Here is a 24881-nt window from a genome sequence, read left to right on the forward strand (position 1 = left end):
TGAAATTAAAGTGTATTTTATTTAACCCAGTATGTCCAAAATATTGTCATTTCAACACGTAATCAATATAAAGTAACTAATGATATATTTTACATTCTTTTTTTCATACTAACTTCAAATTCTAGTGTGTATTTGACACTTAAAGCACATCTCAATTCAAACCAGCCACATTTCAAGTGTTCAACAGCCAAACTGTCCAGTGGCTGCCATATTGGACAGCACAGGTCTAGATTTAAGAAATCAGTAGAGAAAATAATGCGGATTAAATTTAATAGTAGTGCTGAGGCTGAGAAATTTCAATCCAACTAACATAGTTTGTTCCAACGATGAGCAATCAGTAGGCCATGTCCCAGGTTTAAGGACAGACTTATCGGGAAAAGAGTAGTGTAGCAGGCTGAACAGTGACGCCCAGAGGTTTCAGGTCCTAATCCTTGGCATCTGTGCATTTTTTTCCACTTTGCAGACGTGACTAAAGATCATTACATGGGCAGATTATTTTTGATCATCCTGGTAGGCCCTAACTCCAATCACGAGTGTCCTAATGAGGGACAAGCAGAAGGCGACTTGGTACACACGAAGAGGCAGCCATGTGGCCACGGAGGCAGAGACAGGAGTTATGGGGCCACGATCAAGGAACGTCAACAGCCACCAGAAGCTTTTAGAGGCAAGGACTGGAGCCTCCAGAAGGAGCATGGTTTCGATCATGATCTCAGCCCAGCAATCGTCATTTTGGATTTCAGACCTCCAAACTGTGAAAAAACACATTTCTGATATTTTAGCCACCAAGTTTGTGGTACTTTGTTACAGGAGCCCTGGAAAACTATAATCAGCAATGGGATACAACTCCATTTGCCATATCACGGTTGAGTTACAACCACAGATAAGCTACAAATAAAAGAATCTATCAAAAAAATCGACAAAAGCATCCTGTGAGGAACACTTGGCTATACAGAACTTTAATAACAAAGAGTGTACTGTGTGTTTTATTATTTGTAATTTCTGTGCTACACACCTTTTGTGTCGGCACAATTTAGAACAGCTATGTGCGAGAGAGACCTATACCAGGTCTGTCTTGTATCCTCAGCACCCAGCGCAGAGCCTGGCACACAGTAGGACACTCGTATTTTTCAATGAAGGGGTCTTTGGGCCGCAACTTCCCCCAGCCAATAGGATCGAAGGAATGGGATGGTCTCCCCACGAAGGCAGGGCTAGTGCCAGATGTTGATAGAGCACCTACTGTGTGCAAGCCTGGGGTGGGAGCAGAGTCAGATTCAGGGAGTCAGGTGCAGAACCCCGGCAGGCTTAGGGACTACTCAGAAAATTAGTTTAGTCCAGAGATGGGGTGCTGTGGAACCGCTGGGCAGAGACTGAAGCCAATGATGCAGCAGAAGCTACCAGGGCTGGAGCCCCCTGCCCCAGCCTCTCCGGTCTCTCATTCCTACAGAGCAAAGGGCCTCTTTGGGACTAGGAAGAGCCCAGGTGTGACTCCGTCATAGCTACCACCGTAGAGCAGCAGCTCCCCAGCCCTCCACGTGAGCCCCCCATTCTATGCCTGAGCCAGGGGCCTGGGCACAGAGTGGGAGGTGCCCCCCTCTGCCCTGTAGTCTGGAGGACTTTGAGCAAGTTACCTTCCCTTTCAGCTTGTGTCTCCTCTCTGGGGCAACCGGGACCCAGTCTACCCCCGCAGGCCCAACTAGCCACAGACCATATGCAGGCTCCCCCCCACTGCCTTTCCTATCCTGTCACCGATTTCCAGGACTGAGCCCTAGCCAGTCACTTGCTCCCTCTAGATTCTCTCTTCTCCTCTCTGAAATGGGCGGTTGAGTGACTTGCTGCCAGGTTTCCACAGCAAGAATTGGCCAGACTGGCTTGGGCACTGGAAGTCAACGAGGGAGACTGCAGACCCAAGCTGACCAGAATCTGGCAGCCAGGTCTGGGACCTGGAGGGACTAAAACCCTCTGGGCTCCAACCCCAGTCCACACAAACACATCTGCCTGACGCCTGTAACTGTATCCCACAACTCTGTAGTACACATCTTGAAAGCAGGGACCAGAAGACTTCTGCTCACTGATGAGGTCACAGTGAGGGCTCAGCCAGAATACAGAAGGAACTCAAGAATTTGTTTAACAAGCAAAACCACTTGCTTATCTTTTACAAAGGCCAGGCTCTCCCCAACTTTGCTCACCCTGTCCCTCCTTCACTGGCACACAGCCTGTCACGTCCAGTGGGGGGAAGGCTTCAAAAACTCAGCAGGGTGTGATCCTGGCTCCTGTAGGCCCATGGCGTCGGGGGCACCTGGACACATGGTCCATCCTCCTGGGAGTGGGTGAGAGCACAGCAGGCAGAGGGGAAGTTCACCTTTGGCCCCCAGCCCTATTACCTCCCATGAGGACCTCCCTGGTGGGCAATGAACTCTGTCTGGCCTCCCCAGCCCGGGTTCAGAGTTAAGAAAATAAGGGGATTAAGGAAGCACCAAATGCAAGTCCTCTCTTATAACAGTATCGGACAACTGTTTCAAAATATATTAGATTTGGTTTTTATTGTAGAGCACACATATCAGGGCAAAGTGCTGCACACACAACTACAAATCATTTTTGGGAAAAAAGCTGTAAAAAAAAAATAAAACTGCAACTGCTTTAGTTATGCAGTCCCGACTTGAATCCACGCTGGCAAAGGAGTTCTGGGCCCTGAGAGGGGCTTCTTGATGGTGGTGGCTGCCCTAGATTTCTGCAGCCTCAGGCCTGGGCCTCTGTAAGACAAGGCCCCCTGGGGTGGTGGCAGCCTGGGGACTGGGAAGGCCTCTGCTCTCAGCAGGCCTGGGTCTCGGCCTTGGCTGGCAAGGAGACATTCCTAATGAATCTAGATCATCTAAACCTTGCAACCTTCAAGGTTCTGAGTAGGTGGGAACTGCCAAAAACTTTATCTTTTTTCCTTTTATTACTTCTTCAAAGCCCCTTCCCCAGCTCCCCACGCCCCTGAAGGAGAGGAGGCACCAACCCAATCTGCAGCCCTGAGCTCTGGCCTTGGATGCATGCTATAGGCAGACAGAGGGGGCGGACAGGCACCTTCCTATGGGGATGACATGGAAAGAGGGCTCACGCTGGCCAACGTAGGAGAAAGGAAAGGGTTAGGAAGAAGTCAGGAGACCAAAGGAAAAAATAAAAACTCAACAACAAAAGAAAACAAAAACCCTACCACACACCACAACAATTTTCCATACCCCAAATGCTAGACTTGGAAGGACACCAGTCCCTCTAGCTAGAAACAATTCCTAAAACTGCCCCAACGTGGTAAGTCTAACTGTTCCGTACAATCACACGCATATGCTTGAAAGAAGCAACCCAGCAAAGTGGCGTGCTCCTGGCAAGAAAGGTCAGGACCACTGTAGCCAGCCCCTCAGCAGCTCAGGGACCTGTGGGCAGATCAGGCCAATGGGCGTGCAGGAAGCCCAGGGGCTCAGCCAAAAGCTTTGGGGTGGCAGAGGACTGTTTAAACCTCCACGCAGGCATCCTGAACAACTCTGCTGGAGGAGGAAGAGGCTATCTGCGTGAGCTTCCAGGGCCTGGAGAATGGGTGAGAGGTGGGAGGACAGCAGGCCTCCTGCAGAGCCAACAAGGAACATGAGATCTCAACCCAGCACACAGACATGGGGGGTGGGTGGGGAGAAGGGGCAGAAGACTGAACTTCACTTACAACACGGAGGAAGATTTACATTTAAAGCAAAACAAGAATTTTCTTAACCAAAACACTTTGTTGCTCTTAAATAAACCCAGTCTGACACGGCCCCACTTGAGGACAGCTACCCCCCCACCTCTACTGGCCACTCCAGCGTGAGCTTCTGTCCCCTATAGATGCCAACAGCCTTTCCATTTTGTAGGAAAACCAAAAACATGAGAATCAGGTCCCAGCCAATTCTGTTCTTCAGCCTTAACAGGCAACAAACCCGAGGAAAAAAATGTAAGGATCAAAAAAAACAAAAAACAAAAAACAAAAAACGAAAAACAAAAACCAAAGAAAAACAAAACAAAACACCGACATGAACAGAAGGAGGGGGCAGCTCCGTGAGTATTAACCAGAGTTCCCGGGAGGCGCGGCAAGCCTCAGTGCCTCCGCATCTTCACCTTTCGGGCGGGGCTGCCTGCCGCCTCAGAGCAGTCCTCCCCAGACTCGTAGGACTTGCGCCAGTAGTTCTCGGAGCTGAAGCTACTCCTCCGACGGTGTGTGGGCAGCAGCACTGAGCGCCGATTCTCTTCCTTGTCCATTTCCAGGATCCGAGGCCTGCAAGGGAAGAGGTGGATGGAAGCGTCCCTCACCACCTGTGAGCTGGCGCACTCCAGCTCAGCCATTCTCCAGGAGGGGCGGCAATGGCGGACGCACTGGCATCGGCCCTTTGCCCACTAAGTGCAGTGGCCACGTCTAGTCTTTGAAACACCTCCCAATTACCCTGGGAGGTCTGCCTGGCTGAGTCCAGTACACCAGGACACTGCCAAACCTGCTGGACAGGAGGCTCCTCCCATCCTAGCACAGCCTCAAGGCCCTGCACCGTCCTGCCATCACCTCCTCTCTTTTCTGTCCCCATGCTCTGCCCACCCCTCATCTGCTCACCAACTCCACTAGCCCCTGACCAGCAAGCTCTTCCAGCCTCAGGGCTTCAGCCCAAGTACCTCTTGCCTAGATGGGCCTTCACATACGGCTTTCCTCACCCTTCTCATCTCAGCTTAAACACTTCCCAGAAATCCTCCCCCCAACCCTTCTGAAATGGGTCCCTGGTCTGCTATCTTCCATGGCCCGAGCTTCCCCCCTAACATTTAAGTATACCCCACAAGAGTATTTGTCTGGGTGGACTGAGCGAGACAAGTCAAAGGGAGCCCACAAAGCCTTCCCACTTGTCAGAATCTCGTCTCAACCCCCGCTCTCTGGGGGTGCAGGCAGCTGGTCACGGGTTAGGTGGGAATGCCACCAATGCCAATGACCTAGCAGCAGACATAAGGCTTGGAAAGGTGGTCAATGCCAGGCTCCGAACCACCCACCCCAGGCTTCCCCCACCCATTTCACCCTACAGCCAGGCCATGGGGCTGCTTTGCTGGCCTTTGTTGAAGGTCCCTAAGCTGAGCACCTGTGGGCAGCATCAGGGTCTGCCTTGCGATGGGACCGCTTGGGTTTCAGAGCAGGGTCTCTGTTGTTTCCCGACAGACGATCTGAAGCATAGCTGGGTGGTAACACAGAGCTGCTCAGGGACTTTGTTTCCAACCGGGGTGCGTCTAATCTCGTCCTGCAAAGGAAACATGCATGGGATCACCAGTGGGCCTCTGGGGAGGGTGTGGGCCCCATCAGACCAATTCTCTGGCCAGGAAGTGGGGAGCCAGCAGTCTCTGCTCTGTGCCTCAGTTTCCTCATGGTTCAACTAGGTCTGGCTGACTTGCAAAGACCCACCTTCTTAAGTTAAGGCTTAGGAGTAGGAACAGGAACATTTCTGTTTGGAGACCTCTAGTGAGAAAGATCTGTTGCACCAGGGGAAAGATCCAGGGTTCTCTCTTAGCTGGACAAGCAGCCCCACTAACCCTACTTCGGCCCAGAGGTTCTCCAGGGGCTTCTATTCCACCTGCCAGAGTACTGAGGGCCCCATAATACTCAAGCAGATGCCTTCATCCTTCCTGAAATATCAAGACGGGAAAGAAGGTTCCCCTGGTCCAGGCCTACAAAAGGGAAAAGAGACTCTCCTACAGGAACCCTAAGGCTGCGGCAGAGCCAGGAAAGCCCAGGCCCAACTCAACATTCACACGCTTGGCTATGATCCCACCACAGCCACCTGGCAGCTTCTGCCAGTTATAGGATGCTATCCAAGTCAAGGCCAAAAGGCTTTTGAAGGCAAAATCCCCACCAAACAGTAGGCGTGAGTTTTAAGGAACACACTGCCCAGTAAAGGGAAAACATGCAAGTATGGACAGGGGAGAGGGAGAAGGTGAGCAGGGAGATAGTCCAGGGCCATGATTGGAGTCCTTTATGAAGCCAGGCCAGGAGGAAGCTAGCCTGGGAAACCTCAAAGCCCCAAGGCTTCTTGTGTGGTACAGAGAAGGCTGGTAAGTCAGGCTGGTGGCAGCAAGGGGAGCAAGGCAGCAAGGAGAGAAGCCTGGGGTGGGGAGTGATGGGGACACATCTGGCAAAAGGCCCTGAAGGCACCCTTCCCAAAGGCAGCTGTGCACAAAACAGTCACTTGGTTCTGAGGAAGGTGCTGTGGTCAGAGCAAAGCAACCTCACAAGAACACTGCAGGGAAGACAGCAGGAGGGAAATCCGAGAGCTGCCCTGGCCTAAGCCACATGGTATTCTTCGTAACAACTGCATGCAAACCTCACAGGTCCCTCTACCTACCCGCCCCCCGACTGGCTGACTTGCTGTAAACAGATGGGGAAAACTAGGTCCCAAAGGTTACGGGTCCTAGAAGTCGTGGGAGAAAGGTTTAAGCCCAGGTGAGACTCCAACCAAGCCTGACAAGCAGTAACCACAGGGCTCTGACCCTGGGCAGGGGTTTTTCTCCTGTAGCCAGCAGGGGGCGCCTCCTAGCTGGGAACCAAGGTTCTAACGCGCTCAGGCCCACAGCGGTGGGCAGACCAGCAGGGCAACTTCCCCTGCCTGTTTGCTTTGGCCTCATGGACACGGAAGCAGAATGGTCAGCTGTACAGACTGGCCTGCCAGTTTCGGCCTCCACTCTGGGCCCTCCAAGCTCAGGGAACCAGGACCTACCTAGCAGCAAAAGGAAAATCCAGCCCTAATGGTGCCACTTAGAATCCAGGCTGGTTTCCACCCTTTTCTGGGCCTATTTCTCCACCTAAGCAAAGTAGGAAGAAGTGTGGCTGGTCCTAGGGCCTCTTTCAGTTCTAAGGGTCTAGAAATCCAGTGGCATCCTTCAAGGCTAGGAGGTTTTTGTTTTGTTTTGTTTTTAGGTATTTTGGGGGGGGGGGGCGGTGCCCGGGTAGCTCAGCCAGTTAAGCATTTGCCTTCGGCTCAGGTCATGATTCCAGGGTCCTGGAATTGAGCCCCACATCGGGCTCCCTGCTCGGCAGAGAATCTGCTACTTCCTCTGCCCTGCTCACGATTGCTGTTTCCCTCTCTCTCCCCGAAACAAATAAAATGTTAAAAAAAAAAAAAAAAGATTTTTAAAAAAGATCTTATTTATTTGAGAGGGGGAGGGGAAGAGGGGAGGGAGGGAGAAAGGGAGGGAGGGAAAGAAGCAGACTCCCTGCTGAGCAGGAAGCCAGACTAAATTCCAGGACCCTGAGACGATGACCTGAGCTAAAGAGGCACACACTTAACCGACTGAGCCACCCAGGCGCCCCTCAAGGCTAGGATTGAGAGGGTTATCAGGAAGAGGTGGTGCTAGCCAACACCCAGACACGAGGGTGGGAATTAGAAATCACTGGAGCCCAAGGACCTCTTCATTACCAGGCCAGGCCTCATCCCCCCACCCCAACCCTTCCTGGCTGAGAGGGCCAGGTGGCGGAGAGCAGACCAAGTAAGACATCAGCTGTTAAGCTTGGCTGAGAGGCCTCCAAGGCTGTGAAGACTTATGGAGGAAAGCCCCCCCTCACCCCCACCCCCAGCACGGTGGAGCTAACGCCAATGCTAAGACTGCACAGGTACCAGGAGCACACGCTCAGGGCAGGAAAAATACAGCAGGACGAAGCAGCCCCAGTGAAGCCCTGGCAGGCAGGGCCCGGCAGCCTGCAGTTGTTTTCTCAGATGACTGACAGACGGCAAGAGAACCAAGAGCACAGCCACCAAGGGAGAGCCTGGCTGGCCCCGGCACTTCTGGGGCTGCAAAACATTGAGCACATCCTGCCACGCAGGCAGAGCTTGCACACACTGATCCCTGGAGGGGATTCCCCGCCCCCTGCCCTTCTTGAGCGGCCAGCCTGGGCAGCGGTGGTGGCCCCCCATCATGGGGGTAGGGCCACTGGAGAGGCTAGGTGGACAGGTGGGACCAGCGGAGACTAGACAAGCAAAGGACACGGACTGGCTCTGCTTCTCTCGAACTGCCTAAAGGAGGGGAAGGATGTTCTGCACGAGACAGTACCACCGCCATCAGGAGGCGGCCCTCAAGAGAAGGGATGATCAGAGGTGGCCCTACTAAGAACCCTGTCTCTCGTACCCACTTTGGGGGCAGTATAAGCTCTGTGTCCCCAAAGTGCTCCTGACACATCCCCTGGAGCTGTTACAAGTACATCTCAGAATAGCTGGAGAAGTTCCTGCCCTCCTTCCACTTCCAAAAAGCTACCGTGCTGCAGGAAGCCAGGCCAGAGCAAGATCCCAAACCCACTGCCCACTGACAGCTTAATTTCTGAGAACATCCCTCTTAAAAGGCAGCTAACTTCCAAGGAGCATGCTAGGCCCCTCAGGGTTCAGCAAACAAGATCCATAAACTTGGAAGTCAGGAAGTGCTAGCAGTTAAGGGCTGGGGCCTGGGCCGCCTCAGGTGGCAAGAGGAACAGACACCTGCCTCACAGATCTGACTTAACATCCAGGGGTTACAGCAAGGCACCCCAGGTATGTGAGGTCACCCACGGTGTCAGGACAGCCCCCAGGACAAAGCAGGGATTGGGCACAGATCCTGGGGAAGCCAAAACAAAGGGAGGATGACTAAGCATTAATATTAACACATTAACATGTGACCTGAGGGCAAAGAGAGGAAGTTGACCATCCCAGGAGCTCTCCTCATGTTCCTTTATCACTCACTGAATCCTCTAATCCTTCAGAGAAGCTGCTGAGGAGGATTACTTCCACCGTAAGGATGGGAAGCAATGCTATATTGGAGACCAAATCACTGGCCTAAGTCACACAGCTACTATCCCATGATGGCCTCTGAAGCCCAGGTGGGCTCTCTGTACTCCAACAGAGCAGACTGCTGTCCAGGCAGACCACCATTTCTGGGAGACCAGGAACCAGCCTGCACCTGGAGCCAACCATCCCACAACTCCCGGCTCCACCCTCACACCAAGCACCCTTGTGCTTACAAAGCCTGACTCTCAAGATGGAGCAGGGAGGCAGTGCAGCAAGTCTGTCTGAGCACCCTTATCTACTGAGTGACCTAGGCCTCTAGGCCTAAGCTGTAGCACCTGAGTATCAGATTCTCACAAAGCGCAGACAGTACTGTTCTCTCTCCCGCAACAGTACCCACCTCCTCTTGACGCCACTCCCCATCTTCCACCAAACTCCCTCCAACATCACACCTCGCTGCCCACAAGACAGTTCTGACCACAGCAGGCTTCTACACCGGTCTCAGGAGAGCCTGAAAGGCACATGAGGGGTATAACCCAAAGAAGAGGGCACCCCAAGCCCATGGTCCTAGCAGGGCTCCCAGAAGACCTCCATACCCAGGCCTGCACAATAACCAGGCCCCAAGGGCCTCTCCAACTCGTTCAGCCTGATTACCAACATGTCATACCACATACCTGTAACCCAGAGCTCTACGGATGATAGCCAGACAACAGGGCCAGCATCATGGGTGCCTAGGAATCCCCCATTCAGGCCTGGTTAGGTACCGATATCCTCCACAACACCAGGTGGCCAGACAACAAGCTTGCTTTCTCTGGCCTGGGCCAGTGAACAACCTATCTCCAGGTCTCGCTTTCCTCTCACGCTGTGCCTGAACTCACACCTTCCCTCAACTGGACAGCAGCCTTCCTCATCCCCTGCCCAACTCATCAAATTCAGAGAACAAGTACGGTAAGGAAGGGGCTAGGAGAAGCAGGCACAGCATTCTTGAATTTAACCATCCCTAGCACCACCACTAACCCAATTTATAGGTGAGGACACAGGGCTCAGATAACCAACTTGTCTTCAGTGAAGACAGGGCAAAGCCAGGCCAGGAGCTTAAGCCAGTTTCATCCCCAGGTGGTCTTAACTGCTCCCCCATTCCTTGTGCAGGGTAAATGCACATAGACACACACACTCACTGGACCAAGAAACAAAGGTAGGCTAACCCTTGGCCTAGGAGACGAGAATCATGGAGACAGAAGCAATGGCACAGGTCTTTGGTGGGGGCAACGTCTCAGGCCGAGTCAGGGAAACCAAGAGCTGGCCACCCCTGCCCCTCCCCAAGGGACGAAGCCCAGAATGCACCCTCCATTCTCACCCTCTGCTCATACACACACAGAGCCTCATACTGGGGTTACTCTGCTTTCAGGAACAGTCTCCCCCTGACCCCTGGGAATCCCCTGTTCTGAACGACCAAATAAGCCATTTAACTCAGCCTCCTACAAAGTCTCTCTCATGCAAATCCCTCACCCCACTGCTTCCTGGCATACCAGCCTTGGTTAACATTTGGCAAATGAACCTCTAGCTGCTCTTCCCAGCTTCAACCCACTAAGCTGAGCTCACTTAACCAAAGCAAAGAAATGGACTATTAACACTGCCTTGAGCCACTTTATGTACTAGAGAGATTAGCCATGCAGGAATACAAGATCTTGTAGGCAGACCTAGGACAGCCCTGGGTGCTTCCTGAAGACCAAGGGATTGGGTGCCCTGGCCACCAACCGAAGGCCCTGAAGGCCCGCACACAAGTCATCTCCTGATGATCAAGAGTTGATCCAAGACCTTCTTCCCATACCTCCCCTCAACTACACAGATCCTCTATACTTCACACCTTCTAGCCTTTAAGCTTACCGGTTTTTTGGTTTTAAGAATTTTCAATTAATTTTTAAGATTTGATTTGTCGGAGAGACAAGAGAGCAAGCACAAGCAGGGGGAGCGGGAGGCAGAAGGAGAAGCTGGGGCCCCAAGTAGCAAGGGGCCCGATGCGGGACTCGATCCCAGGACCCTGGGATCATGACCTGAGCCAAAGGCAGTTGCTTAACCAACTGAGCCACCCAGGCGCCCCAAGAGTTATCATTTCATTGAAAGAGAGAACACACACGCGAGAGAGCACAAGCAGGGGGAGGGGCAGAGAGAGAAGCAGACTCCCACTTTAGCAGGGAGCCCAATCCAAGGCTCAATCCCAGGAGCCTGGGATCATGACCTGGGCGGCAGGCAGACGCTTAACCGACTGAGTCACCCAGGCGCCCTGGGCTTACCATTTCTGCCTGGCCAGCGATTTCCAGCTCAGGAGCCAGATCTACCAATCCTGTCCCAACTCCCCCAACTCCCAATCCTGTCCGAACTCCCCCTACTCCCAACCCCCGCCGAGCTGGATGTAATTTTTAAAATTTTTGTTTCTTGTTGCTGTTGTCGTTTGCTGGGCTCCAGCAGATACTCTCTGTGCTTTTAAGACAGTATTCACCCTGCTTGTGTTGTTCCGGCATGCAAAATGCCAACCTGTTACATACCAGCAGACCCAGGGTCAGGGTCTTACTCAGCCGTTTACTGGTTGTGACCCCGAACAGATTACAATACGAAGCTGCAGCCCGAGGATTCCACTCACGGGGAAACCCTCAGGTGGTCACTCCCAGCCTCCCAGTCCTCCCCATGAGAAACAATGGTGCCACACACATGGAGACTCAGCACCAACCACATTCAAAGGCGCCACATTCTGTGGAATCAAAAGGCACTTGGTGGCCACCCACCCATTTCCCCCCATGAGGCGCTTGGAAGGATAGTCCCAGCTCTGACTGACCAGAGCTCATGACAGAGCCACCCAAGCCCTCCCACAACAGCCTGTACAATTTTTATCCAAACTTAAGAGAAGGCAGGACTGGCTTCCTCCCCCCTCTGCCTATGAGGAGCAGGGCCAGGCTCAATGCCTAGATTCCACCCATCTAGATGCAGCCTCACCAGCAAGCAAGTCAGCCAGGTACCTGTCAAGGCCACATCCTTGATGTCTGGGCAGTGCCTGGGCCAGGATGCTCCCTTTTTCATCCTGTCACCAGCTTGTCCTTTTCCAAGACAAAGCCCATACAGCTAACTCTGGAGCTGCTCCTCATTCACCTGTGTTGTCCTCCTCTGATACCTCCTCTGGGCCAGGCCTCAATGCTGGGCCTGACTGAACAGGGTTCCCGCCCCCACAGAATGCAGATTTGGAAATTCACGATGGCAAATATAGACTATATACAACAGTCTAAAGTGGGGGGAGGGGATACACTGAGAAGGCTATAGGTACGTTTGTGATGCTTTCCGCGTGTCAAAACGATCAACACCTGAGCCTTGATGGATGACTAAGTCAACCAACTTTCATTGTGCATACGTGGGTCATTTGCAGGGTAGGATGCGGGGGATAAGATGAACATGTTAGATGGGAAAACATTCCCAAAAGAGGCTACACTGCTGCAAGGATGCAAGTCCATGGATCACACTAGGAGCTCCAAGTACTTTAATGTAAGTGTGGAGTACAAGACAACAAGGAAAACGCCAAAAGGCTAGGCTGCATGGACAGGCAAAGCCCAACAAGGAACCCGGCTTTTATCCTGGGCCTCTCATCTGGTAACCGGAGTTGTCTCCCTACAGCTGGGCAGTATTGGCTGAGAGCCATCCTCCCACTCCTCTCCAGCCCCCTCATAACCAAGGCTCTGTGCTTCTGTTCTCTAACCCAGTCTGTGGTTGGCTCCTGGGCCCATTCAAGTCAAAAGGTCAAAGAGCATCAGTTACCTACCAACAGTCAATTCTCCAAGGTCAGACCACTACCAGGGGCCCGGCTGGCCAAAGAGGTTCCGGGGGGACCTGGTTAACAGTGTAGGCTCCTAGCTCCACTGAGAAGCATCCGACCCAGCCAGCCCGGGAAGTCAAGTAAGGGAGCCACCATTGAAGAGGAAGGAAACAGCTGGAAGAATGACCTGACACTCCAGCTTTGGCCACTTCATTTGCGCCTCCAGTGAAGATTTCCCTGGGATAAGCTATTTTGAGGGGCTTGCCGGGCACCTGGGAAGCTGCTGCTCTGGTTTTATATCCCTCTAGGAGTTCCTCTCCAAGCTCCTGGCCTAGGTGGGCCACTTGGCCTTGGCTGAGTTGGAAGTGCCAGTATAGCCCAGGAAGAAATGACTGGGGAGAAGAGACCAGAAGGCAGCTACAACTGGGCTGTATCACTTCTGTGTTCTGGGTTTTGGCCTGTGCTGGGAACCACAGGAAAAGAAAGAAAGGCAGATAAAAACCCTTCTTCTGATGAATTCTGGGAATATTCTTAGGCTACAGGTGAGACGCTGCCAGCTCCTAAACGGACCCGTCTGCAGCTCTCACGTGTGCCTGCTACTCAGCCTGCACCCCAGGACAGTCCTTCAGGTCTCTAGCATTTCCATTCTATATAGGTACAACAGACACCCCAAGTTTTGACTTGACAAAGTGGCAGAGCCATGCCAAAGAGATTTCATCCACCACATTATTTTGGAGTTCTGGACCCAAAAGGCCAAGATGCTCAACTTACAGATTGAAGTTAAAAAGATGGCAAGCCAAAAAATAAGGATGTACTTTAAAAAAAAAGAGAACTCCTGATGGCAAAAGCTGGAATAACTGGAGCATAAAACAAATACCCCGTAAATCCATATTGATGTAAGTAAACAACTGAATAAAGAAATACACAAAAGAAAAAGAAGAAGAAACAAAACGTCTTTGCAGAAGACTTCCAAATAACTTGGGGGGTGACTCCCCACTCCTTATGCGGGGGCTGCACATAGCAACTTCCCTCCTAAGACAGGAAAAGAGTAACTTTTGCCTGCAGAAGGTAACCAACGAACACAGCTACTTCCTTCCTAAGGCAGGGGAAATAGTAACTTTAGAGTGCAGAAGGTAACCGACAAACACAAGCTCAGCCAGGTGTTCACGGTCAACATCAACAGTGAGAAGTCCTGTGCCCTGGACAGGACTGAAGAGAAGAGGGGCTTTACCTCTGTGGTCTTCCCCCAAACCCCGAACCCCAGTAGAACCATTAGAACAATGTCAAATTCCAATGGAGAGATACTCTACAAAATATCTGACCAGTTAGTGTCATCACGAATAAGGCAAGTATGAAAAACTGTCACAGCCAAGAGGGGCCTACCTAAGGTGACATGACAACTAAATGTAATGTGGGGTCCCGGAACAGAGTAAGTATGTTAGGAAAAGACTAAGGAAATCCGAATAAATAAGGACTTCAGTTAATAATAACATATCAATACCGCTTTCTTAACTGTAACAAACATATCTTACTAATATAAAACATTAAGATCGGGGAAGTGGTACACACGCAGTACATGGAAACTCTGTACTACCTTTACAATTTTCTGTAAATCTAAAGCTATTCTAAAAATACTATTTAAATGAAAAAAAGAAAAAAAAAGATGGCAAGCTATGGGACATTGTGTTCCAGCCTGGGGGGGGGGGGCGGGCGTCCAGGCACTGGGTCTGCTCTCCTGACAACCCTGGACAATCATCTAGCCTCTTGGGACTCCACTCTAAAGACAAGCTTGTCTTGACCCAGCATCTGTTTGGCTCGGTCCATTCACTCCATGAGCAGAAAACCAGAAGTGCTAAAGAGCCAGGTCTAGTGATGTCGGTCAGTACATCCCTAACTCCCTGGCCAGAGAGGAGAGACAGCCACAAGCTATGCCACTGCTAAACACTGCAGCCTAACCTCCCACCTTCGTTTCCTCTTCTCACTCCCTGCTCCTCCCAGAAGTGAAAACCCAGGCGTTTTTAAAGCAGGCTGCTAAGGCACAGTCTAAAAATACTCAGCAAGATCACATGTGACAAATCAGAACCAAAGAGACGAGGAAAGAGAGAGGGGGAGGGGAGGTCTGGAAGAGGGGTCCCCAAATCTTGTCTCAAGACTGTGTCCATAAACACTGGGAGCATGTGCTTTGGCTCAGCCCCCAACTCCTTAAACAGACACAGAACTTAATTTTCCAATGAAGAAAAGACAAAACCGCTTTTTCCTCAAAGAATTAAAATCAAAAAGTATGAGACCTGATAGCCTTTTCCTCTCCCAGGCTTCATGCTGCTATGCTATTGATACAGAGGAGCCAAGTTCTAAGGGAATCCAGACCTACATCTCCAGACAGTCCTGCAGGTGCCAGACACCGGGGCACTTACTTCCTGAGGATGATGACCGCTCTGCGCTCCTTGATGTCCTGAGGCCGTATGCAGTGAGTGATTTCATCAGCAGCATATCCACTGAAAATAAACACAGAGCATATGAGCTTGGAAAGTGAACAGACAACCAAAGTTCCTACAGGGTAAAGAGAGAAAAATATGGTCCAGGTCTTAAGGCCACCTCTGCCCTGTTATTTTGAGAGGTTCAAGGATCTACATGGAAAGGGCAATCACCTGTGAAGCTCTAGGATGCTCCACTCAAGGAAAAAACCTGGGATGAGGCAAAGGCAGGCTTGAAGGCAGAAACCACAGCAGCAATCTCTCCACACAAGCCAAGAGCCCTTCTTTTACAGGGCCCCCAAGAAGGTACACCTTTAGTCACTCTGCAGGCAGCCAGAGTGACTTAGGTCAGACCTTGGTGAGAAGACAAGAACTGCATCTCCTCTTCTTCCTTCCCTGCCCCCGTCCCCCTTCAGCACGAAGAGGAAGCCAAGGCAGACACGGACAGCCCTGAGTCACCAGAGAACTAAGGCTGCAATGTTCAATTTGTCTACTTGAAAACAAGCTTTCAAAAACCTCCATTTGGGGGGATCCAAAAATCTTGAAGACAGCTGTGTTTGGGATATTTTAAGAATTCCCATCACACTCAAATATCTATTTATTTTCATCAAGTTACACAATTTAAAAAACTGCTTAGACCAATGAATGTGGGTAGATGACTGTCCTCTTCACAGCTAACATCTTTCCGATTTGAAACTCCGGAAGCAAACTCAGCATCCTGAGCCTCCTCACATGCCCTCAACCAGGAGCATGGCACCCAAGAGGTACTCCCACCCCAAGTTCCTCCACTGAGCCGAGGCAGGGCTCTACACAGCCAGACACAGGCGCGGTGGGAGGTGAACACCTCAGCCTTGTCTTGCTCAGCTTTTCCCTGGCCAACCCTGGACCACAAATCGTCCTCTCCACAGCTGCTCATCAGCTCCCTTCTCAAGGGCAGCTGTAAAGACACCCATGTGACCGTTAGAAACACTGCAGGCCTGGGAGGAACGCCTCAAAATGGCCAGGCTGCCCCAATGTGGGCAAGAACTAGAAGCAAGACAAATAGAAAATAAGTCCAAGAGGGAAACCCCTCTGATTTGAGGCCATGCTGGGAGAGACAGAACCTTTATTACCATTTTTAAAAATTTTATTTATTTCTGAGAGAGAGAGTGAGAGAGAGAGAGAGAGAGACACCACTCATGGGAGCATGCGCGCGCGCACAAGCAGGGTGAGTGGCAGGCAGAGGGAGCAGTAGGCAGAGGCTGAAGCAGGCTCCCTGCTGAGCAAGGAGCTTGATGTGGGACTCAATCCCAGGACTTTGGGATCATGACCTGAACCGAAGGCAGACCCTTAACTGACTGATCCACCCAGGCATCCCCCGAACCTTTATTTTAAAGATTTCCTCTCTGAGCTGCTGCTCCTAGACCAGAGGTTTTCAGTTTTCTCTGGGACCATCAGTCTTAGAAGAGACTATGGACAAATGTCCACAACCAAATCAATGTGGAAAATATCGAAGAGTTTAAAAAAGCATGACTGTATTAAGGGATCTGAGAATTACTACAGCAAAACAATTTTTTTTTTTAATGGAGCACTGGCCAAAGAAACTTCTCTCAAATAACACGTATTTGTATCTGTAGGCCTACAGTGAGAAATGCCACACACAGAGGAGTTGAAGAGACCTGAGTGAGAACCCGAGTTTTGTTGCCTACTAGCCTTGTGACCTTAAGGAAGTCATTTGCTGGGGGCCTAAACCTGTTTCCTCATCTGTAATAAGGACAGTAGTAGGTTTGGGGTGTTCACTTTGTTATGCTTTACAACTTATGTATTCTTTTATGACCACTAATGATAATAATGTTTTCTATTCATTTGAGAAAGAGACAGACACCACGCACACGGATGCACAAGAGTGGGGGGCAGGCAGTAGAGAGAATCCCAAGCAGATTGCACTGAGCAGAGTCCAACACAGAGCTCGATCTCACGACCCCGAGATCATGACCTGCGCTGAAATCAAGAGTCAGACGCTTAACCTACTGAGCCACCCAGGTGCACCAAATGATAAGATTTTTAAAAGGGGAAACACTGTCTCTTCCCTTGTAGGCAGAATTAGAGTTCTATGACTACATGGTTAACACCCCTGGAACCTGTAGGGCTATTTTGAGAATTAAGTTAGATAATAATACAGTGTGCCTGGCACGGCATTCCCATTTACTAAGCACAGGACAGAAGCCAGAGGGCCCTGGACCACCGCGGGGCAAGCTAGAGACTTGGGTTCAGTACCTGCCCAGGAAATGTGATCTGGGTTCCTCTTGCAGGAATCTGCCAGCAGAAGAGGCCTCATGGGCCCCATGCCCAGAGCCAATTCCAGAGCTCGTTCTAGGCTCTTGTCACTCCACAATGGGAGAATGCAGGTATGGGGTGCAAGACAGTCCTGTATAAACACAGGACTTCCCCCAAAGAGCTAAATCCAATTCGCAAAGGCAATCCAAGGCACTTTTTTTTTTTTTAAGATTTTATTTATTTGGGGCGCCTGGGTGGCTCAGTCTTAAGTTAAGCGTCTGCCTTCGGCCAGATCATGATCCCAGAGTCCTGGGATCGAGCCCCGCATGGGGCTCCCTGCTCGGCAGGGAAGCCTGCTTCTCCCTCCCCCACTCCCCCTGCTTGTGTTAAGGTTTTATTTGAGAGAGAGACGCACAGAGAGAGGGGGAACACAAGCAGGGGGAGTGGGGGAGGGAGAAGCAGGCTTCCCTGCCAAGCAGGGAGCCCAACGTGGGGCTCGATCCCAGGACTCTGGGATCATGATCTGGCCGAAGGCAGACGCTTAACGACTGAGCCACCCAGGTGCCCCCCAAGGCACATTTCTAAGGCCTGAACGTGCAGTACTAGCCACAGACCACCTTTCCCACTGTTGCAAGTATTAATCGGTTTGACATGGTTACAGGTACCTCCACCCTCACCTCCCATCTTCAACAAGGAACCACTTCCCTTAATGCAGAAGGAGTAAACCCAGACGTCTGTCAAACCTTAACTGCCCCCACCTCCCAAAGGCCTCCAGAATTCTGCCACTAAGCCCAGGCTTCAGAAGAACTAGTGTGGAGGTAAGACCACACGGACCCCCAGAAATGACCGTGGCACTGAACACACCTGAACAGCTCATTAGTACTGGTCTTCTAGAACTTCCTGGCAGCTGTGACATACTGACCCCTCCTCAGTATCTCAGGCTTCTCTGGCAGCAGGAGGCCCTAAGTTCTGGCCAAGGGAAGCTCTTCTGGCTAAGCTTCAACAGAAAATGTCCAGCAGAGACCACAGAGGATTATTTACTGCTAAGAAACCTACTTACTACAAGAGAAACTGTCTGAAAGTCAGAGTCTGCCAGCCTGAAACTTAATATGCCCTGGGTCCAGCCTTACCCTTGGCATGAAGAAAAGTTCCAGTGCCTCCTGCTCTTTGTTTTCACAGGGAAGGGAGAAGAGGAAATACTTCATGCTGGTCAGCCTCCTGCTCCCTGCCTGGGCTGAGTCCTTTCAAGTCCCCCCCACCCCACGTAGCAGTGACCAGCACGCCACAAACATCAAGAGTGACAGACCTGGCTCCGTCACCCACTAGCACTATGGCTTTCAGTGACTCTTAAGAGTCTTTCTTCTCCCCAGGGAAGCTTTCCTCAAATCCCCCAGGCTGGGTTTCCCTCACACCACCCACCGCCCCCCCACCCCACTACTATGTTTGGCTTTGTGGAAATTGTGTCTTCCCTGCAAGACTAAGTGCTGCAAAGGCCTTATTCGTCTCTGCACTCAGTGGACACTAAATGAAATGTGTGTTGAGCTTAACTATTCTGTTTCTACATCTACAAAACAGATCTCAAAGCAAATCCTTCCTTAGAGGATTAGGTGCAGGTTAAATGAAGAGTCTGAAAAACTCTAAGGGACCGGGCAGGACGGTACATCTCTCCTCTAGGGGACAGTCTTGGAGACAGTGTTAAGGCACATTTCCAAGACAGCCACCATTCCCCAACATCCACTCTGTGCCCTGCCCAGGACAGAACAGAACCAGAGGTGGAGGGACTGGCCAAGATCACTAAGACTGCCTAACAGCCTCCCTTCAGCTACAGCTACCTGTACTCTGGGCAGCCCCCATGAGCCTGCCTTATGCCTCTAATGGCCAGCCAGCCCTGACATGTGTACGACCTATTTACTTTCTGCTTGCTCTGAGTGTCACGATTAAGACCATGGTTCACCTGCTAGCTTCCTTCCCTTTGCTGCTTCTGCCATCTTGTTAGGCCTGGCAGAACCAAGTATAACCAATCCCCTTGGCCCGGAGCTCCTCCTGAGAACGCACAGCCCTGACTTCATCCTGAGGTTCCTCCCCCTGCCATGGAATCAGAAGACTGCACACAAGAGATGTGGCCCAGGACCTATCTGCCCTACTTTCCCAACTATTTTAAGCCAGAAAGCTAAATTTTGCTCTCAAACAGCTGAACAAGATCAGCCCTTAGCCCAGAACGGACAAGAGATGCCCACTCACTCCACCCAATATCAGTTATTACTTAGAAGTTACAGGCTGCGCTCACCTCTGTGTGTCCCATGGCTGGTGGTAACAAGTCATTTCCAGACAGGTGGCTAAGGCCTTGGTCTCTGGGCATGTGGCCACCACAACCACAGACCATGCAGCAGTGATTAAAAGTAGCAGCAAGTAAGCAATTAGTCTTGAGGTAATTATTCTAATTAATCCAACTAAAATGTGTTTTAATCTGCTCATTCACCCTACAGAGAACAGGAGAAGAAATGTGGAAAGAAGGGATATGAAAAGAAGGTAAAAAGATACTTATTTCCCGGGACTACAGCATTAAGAGGGGACCAACTAGGCTCAACATGGGAAGGTTACAAACGCAATGACAACAAGAAAAAACACTGGATTTGGAAAGACCTTTAAAGCACTTCCAGAAGGGTCTGTGAGGCACTGCTCCAAATGCCCACATTTGGATACTGCTGAGTCAATGTTTGCCACATACTAATGTCTACACTGACAACTATTAAATATAAAACAGTATTCCTGCCATGTAGCCTTGGAACGGGTATAGACTCCACTGCTAACAACTGAGGTCTGAGTCACATGAGACTTACTAAAAACCCTCCCCACCTTCAGAGAACCACTATTTTCACCAGCCCCCGTCTTCCAATCTGCAAATTTACAGCTCATCACTTCCGGACTGGGATACACACCAGGAAGTGAAAGAAAGCATCACATCCCCTCTTACCAGCTTGGAGAAGAGTCCAAGCAGCCCTTAAAGAGAGGCATTACTAACAGGCAGGTGTTCACTCACCTGCATACCAAGGAAACTGAGGGTACTAAATGAGCAGGTGCTAGAAAATTAAAATTAGTGGACGCATCCAGAACCCTAGAGCAGTGGTTCTCCATTGGAATGATTTTCGCAGCCCCGCCCTGGGATATCTGGCAATATTTGGACACATCTTTGGTCACCATAAAGGTGAAACTGCTGTTTAGTGGACAAAGACCAGGGATGCTGCTAAACATTCTACAATGCACAGACCAGCCCCTACAAAACAAAGAATCAGCCAGCCCAAAATGTCAACAGTACTACTACGGATGAGATCTGATCTAGTGCTTTCCCATGGCATGCCTCGCCAGAATCTCTACTTCAGGTCCAGGTTGAATCTGAGAACTAAAAACGAATTCCATCAGCCTCAAGTCAGCATCTACCTGCCCCCCGCCCCCCTGACCTATGGCTACTCACTGCTACTGCCACCAAAGCTTCCGTGTTCTCACTGCTAACAACTTCGTTGCCTGGCTAAGTTCTGGTCACCCTTCAAGTTCTACCTCATTTTCTCCTACTAAAAACTTCTAACACTCCAAAAATGGTCCCCCCACCTTCAAAGTACTCCTGCAGTTATTTTCCTGGGCTGTAACTGTCTGTGGCTCCCACTAGGCTGTGAACTCTATGAAGGGAAGAGCCACGATGCAGGCTCCACCCAATCCCTAGCCCCTTCCCAGACAAGAGATCAACGGATCATTAAATGGGTTGTGTATGAAAACAAATACCCACTTAAGCGCCTACCCCGTGCCAGGCTCTTTATAAAACACCAAATCACCAACATTAATTCTAAAAGGTTTTGGAAGTTGGCATTACCCCCACTTTAGCTCAGAGAATGCCCACAAGGTCTCAAAGCAAATGACAGCCAAGCTGGAGTCAAAGCCTGGGGCAGCACTTTTTCAGGATATGGCTGAGCCTCCGGCATTAACACCAGAGCCAAGTCAGAATCCAGGAGTTGGAAAGAACTGGGAAAGCTTTAGGACTTTACTATCCCAAGGAAAAGATGAAGAGAATTTTCCTGATGATGCAATCCTGTTGCTGATCACTAACAGATCTGTATTTTAAGAACTTAAAACTTCTGCTCTTCAACAGGGCGTGTGTGTGCGCGTGTGTGTGCGTGCGCGCGCACGTGCGCTAGGGGGAGGGAAAGCCTCAAAGTCACAAACCGCGTCCTATGAGCACCCATTACACACCCAACCACTGCTAGACGTCCTCAAGACAACCTTAAAGACCTGTGACTATGGAAAATTCATATTCCCCTAAGAGACTAAACGGCCTTTGTGTGAGTTCCTTTTAGGATCAAGAGCCCTTCAACGAAGTCAGACACCAAACTGCCTTACACAGCAAGCCACTTGTGAGGGTCTGTCCTGGAAATCCCATCTTAAAGGGCTCTACACTAAGACCTTAATCTGGGAGCACCACTTAGATCCAAGGGTAAGCTTGGAAACCCAAATGACAAAGGGGCACCTGATGGATAAGCGGCCATCTAAGTTTCAGATGCATAAGGAAGCCAAAGTACTGTTTCGGCTACCACTGACTTCCCAAACTTCCCCATCAGGAGACCTTGGGATATCACAAGGCTCTGCTGCCACTCCCAGATACAGAAGCAGCCTCAGCTGCTAAACTCAAATGAGATCGATGACCTGCCTCAGATTAAGAGAGTTCATATTAAGGAACCCACTTCTCCCCAGGACCAGGGCCCATGGCTCGGACTTCAGAAGTTAAGCTGTTCACAAAAACTCAGCACGTTCTGATCCTATACTAGAATTCGCTGGTCAAGCAAGCCGCTCTGTGCAGCTGCAGTCTAGAGCTCCTAAGAGGTTTGGGGGATTACTGAAAGTACAGTGCTAGGTTACCTGTTTTAGGGCTGGAAGGAGGCACCTCCCAATAAAAATTTCCTACTCCATATAAACAAAGGCGTTCCAGCAGAAAATCTTCTTGGGGACCAGGGTACTGAGCGAATTCTCAGCAGGATCTGGGACCCAAAACAGGCCAAGAACCTAAATTCTGTGCCTGATGCAACTACAAAACACCAGGTAAAAAGATCCACTTTATTTGGTTTCATATGGCCCTGGTAACAGGTAACACCTTCTTACAAAGGGCCAACAGGCTCTTCTGCGGCCAACAGGGGCTGAATTTTCCGAGTCTGCTACACTCTATTTCTGCCTCAACCACTCAACTGTTCGTCTCCAGGGAAGTTACTCCCTGGAAAGTGTTGGGAAGAGAGAATCTGTATCTATTAAATACCCTCAGGGACCTTCCTCCATATTTTCTCGGTTAAGAAAGCCTTACACGTCTTCCGCTTAAAAAACAACAACAAAAACACGAAAATGGCTGAGTTGGACAGACTCTCAGATAAGAGTTCCACTTATTCTTTTAAAAGCACAGATTTGAAAACAGAGACCCAGAAACGGAAAAGTGACTTGCTAAAAAGCACACACAGAAAACAGACTCCTAAAAGCTCAGCCTTCTAGAAAGACGCCTTTGTATCAATTCTTAGTCAAGCGTGTGTGATCACGCCAAACCTGCCCTCGGGATACAAAATTCTAGATTGGTTCCCTGACCCCTCCCCTGCTTCCTTACTACACGTGTTTTAAACACAGACCCCCCTTTCCCCCCTGCCCCTTCTCCCACCCAAACCAGAAGAATGGGTCACAACTGTAAAGGCGAGCTATTTGCTGCCGCCTCCTGGGTGAGGGTGGGCAGCTAAGGCGGCAGGATGCAGGGGCGCCCCCTCCTTCCCGGGTGGGTTACCTGAGCACAGTCACGCTTCCCCTGCGCACCGGCAGGGAGAGCACAGGTTCCGACACCCGGATGGGCTTGAACTGGAACTTGCAGCCGAAGCAGAGCGCGGAGTCGCTAAAGAAGGACACGGACACGATGGGGCGCTCGAAGATGTGGATGGGGTCCACGTGAGACACGATGCAGCCGCCGGGCTGATAGTCGTTGATGACGGCGCTGTTGACGAAGCCCTCGGGGATGACGCGGTGCTCCACCAGCTTCTGGATCACCAGCTGGTGCACCCACTCGGGGATCTCGTCCACATCGCCCGGCGGGTACAGGCGCTCCTGGCCAGGCCCGCGCTTCTGCAGCTGGGCGCCGTACGTGTAGCCCTCGCCGAAGAAGTACTTGTTGCGCAGCGGGGCCCGGTCCACCGTGTGCTCGTTGTACAGGCCCTTCTCGGCGCGGGACACCACCTCGTCGATGCGGGCCTCGATCTTGGCGCACTCGTCCTGGCTGAAAAGACGCATCTGGCGAATGCCGCTCTTCACCTTGCGCGCCTCCTCCTCCTTCTGCAGCTGCTGCTCCTCGTAGTCGCTGCGCTCGGGGTCCGAGTCCTCCTGGTACTTGCGCTTAGCCCCGGACACCGGGTAAGGCTCGGCGGCGGCGGCGGCGGCGGCAGCGGCGGCTACGGCGGCGGCGGCGGCGGCCGCTGCCTCTCGGCTGCCCGCCTTATAGTTGTCCCGGGACGTCATGGATTTGAGCTTCTCACGCAGGTCCGTGTAACCGCTGGCGGCCGCCATGGCCCCCACGACGCTGCTCTAGGGTCCTCCGGGGCCGGAGGGGCGGCCGGGCATGGCTCTCGGAGGACGCGCCCCGGCGCCCCCGGAGAAATGGGGTTCCCTCAGCGCCAGGCCCCCATGCGAGACCGGGGGACCCGGCGGGGGGGGGGCGTCGAGGGAACGGGCGCGGGGTCGGGCCTCAGGGGCGGCGGGTCATGCAGCGGTGGCGGCAACAGGGCTTCCTTCCCCACCTTCTTCACGTCCCACGGAGCAAGGGCGCCGGCAGCGCCTCATGCCGCGGAGGGCCGCTGCGGAGGACCGACCCGACTCCCAGCCAGACCCTCAGACGCCCGGCCCAGCCCGCACTTTAAAGCGCTCCTCACGACGTCACGGGCCGTTCGCCCGACGTCCGCCAGCGCCGCTCCTCAGCGAGCTCCTCAGCGCGCACGCGCAATGCCGCCAGCCACCGCGGCTCCGCGCGCAGCGGGCATGCGCGTGCGTGTAGGCCGGGTCACCGGAGGCGCCCGCGCAAGCGCAGACGGGGACCGCTCGGCGTCCGACGCCCCTCCCCCACTCACTGAAGGACTCCGAGGGAGCACCCTCAAACAGCAACCTGCCTCCTTGACGCGCCACCTCCGCGACCGAAGGGCTCCCTCCACAGGGGTGCGCTCACACTGTCAACGCTCTCGCGATGCTGCGTCACGGCATCGTCCAAAGGCTCGAAAACGCCTCAGCCCTCAACGCGCAACCACCGGGGAACCGCCACAACCTAGGCTGCCCCGTCACCGCCCCCTTTTGCGTTTCCAGTTCTTTCATTGGGTCACCGGCCACGCGCCGGGCGGGCCCAGACGGGAGCTTCCGGAAATTGGTTCGCATTCGTGTCTGTCAATCAAGTGGTCGCCTTGGTTACTGCGTCCGTCACTTAATTAACTGCGTGGAGGGCGTCAAGGACCCCTGAGGGGTGAATGGGTGGCTATGGAAGTGCCCGAATGTGGACGCCAACGGAGAAAAGCCCTCAGACTCTTT

At 51.9% G+C, this 24881-nt stretch overlaps 1 protein-coding gene across 4 annotated transcripts; it reads right to left on the minus strand.

The window, feature by feature from the left end:
- On the minus strand, positions 1–24809 carry ALKBH5 (alkB homolog 5, RNA demethylase). 4 transcript variants are annotated; one of them, XR_003206321.2, is made up of 6 exons: positions 23107–24809; positions 14988–15068; positions 5118–5273; positions 4123–4279; positions 2187–2317; positions 1–749 (listed from the first exon to the last, which is right to left on the minus strand). XR_003206321.2 is itself a non-coding variant. In XM_025864110.2 (5 exons), the coding sequence occupies exons 1-5, from the start codon at positions 23874–23876 to the stop codon at positions 2240–2242; spliced, it is 1242 nt and encodes a 413-aa protein (XP_025719895.1). In that variant the 5' UTR covers positions 23877–24808; the 3' UTR covers positions 1–2239. The 4 variants fall into 4 exon arrangements, 3 of the variants coding, with proteins under 3 accessions (XP_025719895.1, XP_025719896.1, XP_025719897.1); XM_025864110.2 differs by having other exon boundaries at positions 1–2317; positions 23107–24808; XM_025864111.2 differs by lacking the exon at positions 2187–2317 and having other exon boundaries at positions 23107–24807.
- Positions 24810–24881: the final 72 nt, after the last annotated feature.

The sequence above is a fragment of the Callorhinus ursinus genome, unplaced genomic scaffold (genome assembly GCF_003265705.2).
Source record: "Callorhinus ursinus isolate GAN/ISIS: 27379988/994484 unplaced genomic scaffold, GSC_fseal_2.0 scaffold43, whole genome shotgun sequence".
NCBI lineage: Eukaryota > Metazoa > Chordata > Mammalia > Carnivora > Otariidae > Callorhinus > Callorhinus ursinus.